The sequence below is a fragment of the Pteronotus mesoamericanus genome, unplaced genomic scaffold (assembly GCF_021234165.1).
Source record: "Pteronotus mesoamericanus isolate MK-2021 breed Mesoamerican mustached bat unplaced genomic scaffold, CSHL_Meso_final contig_246, whole genome shotgun sequence".
NCBI classification, from domain to species: Eukaryota; Metazoa; Chordata; class Mammalia; order Chiroptera; family Mormoopidae; genus Pteronotus; species Pteronotus mesoamericanus.
The window spans coordinates 216,670-222,960 of record NW_026555104.1 but is presented as its reverse complement, the minus strand read 5'-3'; the positions used below and the strand labels follow the sequence as shown (position 1 = coordinate 222,960).

The window sequence follows — 6,291 nt, the reverse complement described above, 5'->3', positions numbered from 1 at the left end:
CCCAGAAAAACCCCAGGCATTAATGAATATTTCTTTAGATGTACTCTGTTAGCCTGGTGGGAAGTAGCTGCACATCCACATGTACTTTGGAATCTCTAAGACTTTAATCACTATAGCCAATGAAACTTCCACCTCATTTGATAATATTCAGAAATCTCTGGACTCTCTAGCTAAAGCTGTCTTAGATAATTGAATTAGTTTAGACTATACACTGGCAGAACAAGGAGGAGTTTGCATGACCATTTTCAACCCTCTTGCTTTATTTATATTGACACCTCAGCTCAGGTGGAAATAAGCATCACCAAAATCAAGCAACAGGCTACTTGGCTTCAACAAACATTGGGCCATCACACCCCTCTTTCTGAGGGGACTGGAGATTGGTTTCCAAATCTACTCTCATGGGTACCACAAAGACTCAAACCCATATTAGGAAGAATTTTTAATTTAAGTCTAGGCAATTTTTTCTTTATAATGCTTGTCTTTATTGTTTCAAAACTCTTTATGACTTGGTTTTCCCATACCAGAAAAACTGTGTTTGTTCAACATGTGCTTTTTAATTCATGAGACTTTGCTTTACAACAGGCTAAAAATTTTCATTCCCCCAGAAGACTCAAAGGACATCAATAGCTCCATAGATACAGAGGAAAAATTGACAGTGGGGAATTGTAACAGTGATTGAAGTAAACACAATATTCTAATCAGGTAGTAATTATAGAATAGGCTATATTAACAAACTCATAGAAGATTCGTGTATTAAAAGTTTCCTTATAAGTATTTTATAGACATCAGCAGTGGCCTCCTCCTTAACCAAGGAATCACCCTGACCACAATTAATTGGTCAAGTGTCAGTGACTCATACCAGAACCAGCAGAAATGCTGCCTGCACATCCTGTTCCCAGATATCAGCAGTGAAACTGTGGATGGAGTGATGAAACTATATGATGACGTACATGGCAGATAACATTGAAACACCCAAGAGCAGATGTGAGAAACTGCATATCACCAGAAATTCCTTAGTCTTCCTCTTCCCATGGTTCCACTATATAAACCATCCAGGACACCTGAGATGCTAAGATGGGCTTTGAGATGAGAGTCCCCCATCTCCCAGGTGGCCAGCACTGGAATAAAACTACTGTCTTTTACATCAGCACCTGCCCCTTGAATATTGGCTTTTGAAGCCGTGAGCAACCAGACCTGCGTTCAATTACTGAAGCAAAGAGTAAGTAAAGTTGTCCTGGGGATAATCCCAGACTCTGGCCTCAAGGAAGTCAGGACAGAGTAAGCAGTGGGAAGTGTGGGCCCCAAGTGACCAAGGGAGAGTGGGAAGAGCTGCCACCAGTCCCTCTGAGGCTGTTGCTAAGATCAAGGTGAGTGTGGCTCTGAATAATGAGATGGCCCTAAACCCCAAGGCTTGAACCTCAAAGGGGCCCTTGAAGCCTGAAAGAAGCTACTTTTCAATCAAGAACAAATCTTAGAGTTTCCACAATAGGTCCAGAGAACCCCAGAGATGGTTAAATATGGAAACATGAAGAGCTTCCAAACACACTGAAATTCACAGATTCTAAGATAATGGGGGACTCATCCCAAACCTTTCGAGGCTATCCTCAGAGATGCAAGTCAGAGCTTCTCCCCACTGGCCACCATGCAGAGGTCATTTGGGGGCAGTCTCTGAACCTGGAGAAGCCAGGGGTCTGGCCCCAGGTGGTGCTTCAAGAAAGGGTGGCTTCCCACACTAGAAGGAAAATCCCGTCTAATTCAAAGTTTGCCTTCTACTAACAATGAATCATGTCTATAGTCACCATCACTAAAGGCTCTAAAGAGGTCCAGACCAGAGGAGAGGATCACCAACATCTACCCCACACCTTTTAGTTCTTTCCTCTTTGGGTCCAATAGTGCCACCATGGTGACTTTTAGGAAAAGGAGTATTCCCAAGGGTCCCCAGAGTCCCATGGGTCAACCTAGTTCTGGGGTCAGCAGAAGTGGGTTTGGTGAGAGGAGACACTCCCTGCTCTGGCCAGTCCCATCTGTTCTTGGCAGTAACCTGTTTGGTGAGGAGCCTCAGCCATACCTCAAGCAGTCCCCAACTTGAGCTTTACATCCTCACACCTCGGGGAAGCCTGGGGCTTGCTTTTCTCCCATGGTCCACAGTCCACACACAAGCTCTCCAGCATTAGCTAGAAGAGTGTCATGAGAGGTTACACATCAGAGCTCCTTCCCCCAAGTAACATAGGAGGGAGGAGTAGCAGGGGAGGCAGAAGGCTGTGAAGAGCTCAGAGATCCTCATCCACTTCCCACCTGGCTCCTTCTTTTTCGGTGGAGTCAGAAGAATGAGAAGAAAGTGTTGTCCCTACCTTCCTCAGAGCCTGTAGCTTTGATGAAACCCCATCCTGCTCCTCTAATAGTCCTGCCTGGAGAACAGCTCCCCCAGGCCCCAGTGTCCTCCCTAGCAGATAACGAATCAAAGGCATGGCTGGTCATTGGTTCAGGAATTACAGGAGAAAAGGGAGCTCTATCCTCTGGTCCTAAAAAGGGGAGGTGGCAAGGCACAAGTACTCACACTGTAACCATGGGGGTAACTTTTCAATGCTGGTTGCCAGCCCCATAACCAACCACCTCTAGAAGGGTTTGCTTGTTTGTTTTACCAAAGGATCAAGTGCTAAATGTTCTTAGACTCAAGGGGCAAAAGGTCTAAATGAAGAAGGATGTCTTCTTTCCTGCTCTTGTCCCAGGGGGCTGGTAACATCCAGATGCCAAAATAGCCAGGACCCTGGGCACCAGGAGGCTGGAAAGCAGCAGTGCTAATCTTCCCGATCCCTAGCCTTGCCTGCTGTGTGGTCTCTAACACATACTCTGGTTCTCTGGGCCATCCTCACCTGGGAAATGAGGGACAACAATCTGTTCTTTAGGAGAGGACAAAATGAGGCAAAGGGACCCTTGTGATTAAAGAAAGGATCGCTGTTTTCAGAGTGACGTGAAGTTAAAATAAAATGACGCCCGCCCAGTCAGCTTGGGAGAAAGGGCTTGGGATGATGCAACACGGGAAAAGGCTTTGGAGATCTGCTGCCTTGGCTGAGGTAGCTCATGCAAGTCAACCCCTCTGAACCTCAGTCTCTTCCTCTGTGAAACAGTGATAATAATACTTCCTTCACAAGATGGTTGTGAGGGTCAAGTGTGAGAAAGCGTAGACATGCTTTTCACAACCTAATAAGCTCTATACAAATATTAAAAGGAGAAGACAGAATGGAAGGAGACTACAATGAGTGGAGAGAGCATCTTTCAGGGTGCTCTACCCTGAGTTCCAGCCCTGGGGACAAGACTCAAACTCTCAAGGTCTCTTCCAACTTTGAGACTCTCTCATGGCAACAGGGCTGGGGGAGGAAGCACTTGTGGCACCTGTCTGTTCCCAGGATTTCTGCTTCTCAGTCTGTATCTCTGTGCAGGTCCAAAGGAGCACCCACACCTAAAGTTTTGGTCTTTGCCCACCCATCTCGGGGGAGCCCCAATGTTCAGGGAAAGGGAGAGCAGTGTGTGGGGCTAATGCCCTCTAGTGGTCAGAACTAGCACTGCACCCAGCTGCCTGAGGAAGGGCCAGATGTTGAGGTGGTCTGAGGGATGGTGAGAGAGGCAAAGGTAGACTCTGGGGCTGAACTGTGCCCAGAAACTCCAGAATCTATTGCTGTCTTGATCCTCTTTCCCAACACACATATTCTCTGTGATGGGTGGAGGGAAACCGCACAGGGAAGAGAAAAGGGATATAGCGAGGGAGGGGTCGACACAGCTCTGAAGGTACAGCCATCCTGACACAGCCCCTCTTTGGGGAACCAGAGGGGCCCTCCTCATCCCAGAGGACAACTGAACAGTGATATCCTGCCGGCATGCACCTGGGCTCAGACTATTCCCTTCTGCCACCCCCTCCACTTAAAAAGAATACAGACTGCGTAGTCTCCCTAGTTGAGACTCTGTGTGTACAACCCTCACAGGCCTGGTGACAATGGAGAGGGGAACAAGCCTGGGGGACATGACCCCAGGAGAGGAGCAGGAACAGGATGAGTGGGAGGAGGTTCTAAATTATCCATCAGCAGAGGCCCTGTCAGCGGGCCTATACATAAATACATAGAGAAAACAGGTGGGGGCAGAGGGAGAGAGAGAGATGGGGCCAGGGTATAAAAAGGGTCCACAAGGGATCAATTCCAGGATCCTAGGACCCAGCTCCCCAAACTGCTCAGGGACCTGTGGACAGCTCGCCCAGCTGAGATGGCTGCAGGTAGGTACCCCTAAAATCCCTCTGGGCTTGCTGTGTATTGAGGGGCAATACAGGGCACCCTGCAGATGGGTGGGGGCACTAACCCTGGGCTTTGGGGCTTCTGAATGTGAACATAGACATCCATGCCAGACATGTGGCCAAGTTTAAAAGCTTTCAGACTGTGGGGGACAGAGAGGGGAAAGGGAGGCCCCCGGGGCAGGGCAAGGGCTGGCTGGAGACTTAGGCTGCCTGCCCTCTGGGGCCCCACCCTCGGCCTCCGTGTCTCTCTCTAGGCCCTCGGACCTCTGTGCTCCTGGCTTTTGCCCTGCTCTGCCTGCCTTGGCCCCACGAGGTGGGCGCCTTCCCCACCATGTCCTTGTCCAGCCTGTTTGCCAACGCTGTGCTCCGGGCCCAGCACCTGCACCAACTGGCTGCTGACACCTACAGAGAGTTTGTAAGCAACCCAGGAAGCTGGTGGGGGGTGGGGGGGCAGGAAGGGCCCCCGACATAAGGGGAGAAAATTGGTGAATTCAGGGTGATTTTATCCAAGTGAAGATGCTGTCAGGTAAGTATAAACTGAGGGAAGTCCCGAAGAAAGTGATGAGAACTGCGCACCGGCTTAGACCTGGGCGAATGTTCCTTCTGCCAGGAGCGCACGTATATCCCGGAGGGACAGAGATATTCGATCCAGGCTGCCTTCTGCTTCTCGGAAACCATTCCAGCCCCCACGGGCAAGGAAGAGGCTCGGCAGAAATCTGTGAGTGGCCTCCACGGCCCAGCTGAAGAACAGAGGCCTCCCTCTTTCTAAGAAGGTGGCCCCATCCCTGCACCAGAGCCCGGGCAGCTGCGCCTCCCCCTGGGCCCTGGTCTGCCTGCTCCCCAAGGTGGTGGAGGGTAGCAGCGGGAGGTGGGACTGCGGGGGAAGACCTGCAGAGGCCGCCGTTGGCGGGGCTGCCCGGTACCCACTACACACCCTTCCCTGCAGGACGTGGAGCTGCTCCGTTTCTCCCTGCTGCTCATCCAGTCCTGGCTCGGGCCCGTGCAGTTCCTCAGCAGGGTCTTCACCTCGAACCGCGTCTACGAGAAGCTGAGGGACCTGGAGGAAGGCATCCAAGTCCTGATGCGGGTGGGGATGGTGTTGTTGGTGCCCAACCAGGGGCCATGCCTGCCCTCCCTTGGGGCCAGAGGCCCCACTGGCTTAGCTGAGGGGTGGGGGACTTACATGGGCTGGAGAAGAGAGATACTGTCGTTCTCCGTGTAGCAGCTCCGCCCTGACCCGGGAGAAGTCATACTCCTCCTTTCCACTCTTGAACACTCCGTGTCTTTCTCTAAGTCCTGGAGGGGAGGGAGGGACATGGAGGGGGCAGGGGGAGCAGCCAGCAAGGACTGAGTCTCTCTCCCTCCTTCCCTTTCGCAGGAGCTGGAAGACGGCAGTCCCCGGGCTGCGCTGATCCTCAGGCAAACAACCTACGACAAGTTTGACACAAACTTGCGTAGTGATGATACAGTGCTCAAGAACTACGGGCTGCTCTCCTGCTTCAAGAAAGACCTGCACAAGGTTGAGACATACCTGCGGTTCACAAAGTGTCGTCGCTTCATGGAAAGCAGCTGTGCCTTCTAGCTGCTGGGCATCTCTGTGACCCCTTCCCAGTGCCTCCCCTGACCCTGGAAAGGGACACTCCAGTGTCCACTGTCCTTTCCTAATAAAATTAAGTTGCATCATAATTTCTTAGTATGTGTCATTCTACTATGAACGGGAAGGGGGAGTGTGTACGGGGCAAGGGGCAGGTTGGGAGGACAACCTGTAGGAATCCTGTGGGGTCTATTAAATAGAACGAGGCCCCTGAACGACAACAAACCCAGCAGTTCTTCCTGGGTTAGAAAGACGCTGACTCATTCACTCCTCTCTGTTACACAGCGAGTTCACCCCTTAGGTCCGTGGCCCCAGCTTCCTGGGCAGTCACAGGTCAGGTCCACCCCCATACAGTACTTGGAGGCATTCCCGCCATCCACCCCGGCACCACAACCGCAAACCTAGCCCTCAAGTG

General features: G+C 51.3%; 1 protein-coding gene across 1 annotated transcript; it reads left to right on the top strand.

The window, feature by feature from the left end:
* Positions 1-4,018: 4,018 nt before the first annotated feature.
* On the top strand, positions 4,019-5,864 carry GH1 (growth hormone 1). The gene is made up of 5 exons (XM_054572989.1): positions 4,019-4,060; positions 4,488-4,697; positions 4,893-5,000; positions 5,229-5,369; positions 5,661-5,864. The coding sequence occupies exons 1-5, from the start codon at positions 4,019-4,021 to the stop codon at positions 5,862-5,864; spliced, it is 705 nt and encodes a 234-aa protein (XP_054428964.1).
* The last annotated feature ends 427 nt before the right edge of the window (positions 5,865-6,291 follow it).

Excerpts from the sequence above, each read along its gene's own strand:
- GH1 (XM_054572989.1), top strand. The coding sequence starts at position 4,019 with ATGACCCCAGGAGAGGAGCAGGAACAGGATGAGTGGGAGGAG. Across the intron at positions 5,001-5,228 it reads AAGAGGCTCGGCAGAAATCT|GACGTGGAGCTGCTCCGTTT; the intron begins GTGAGTGGCCTC and ends CCTTCCCTGCAG. Across the intron at positions 5,370-5,660 it reads GCATCCAAGTCCTGATGCGG|GAGCTGGAAGACGGCAGTCC; the intron begins GTGGGGATGGTG and ends TCCCTTTCGCAG.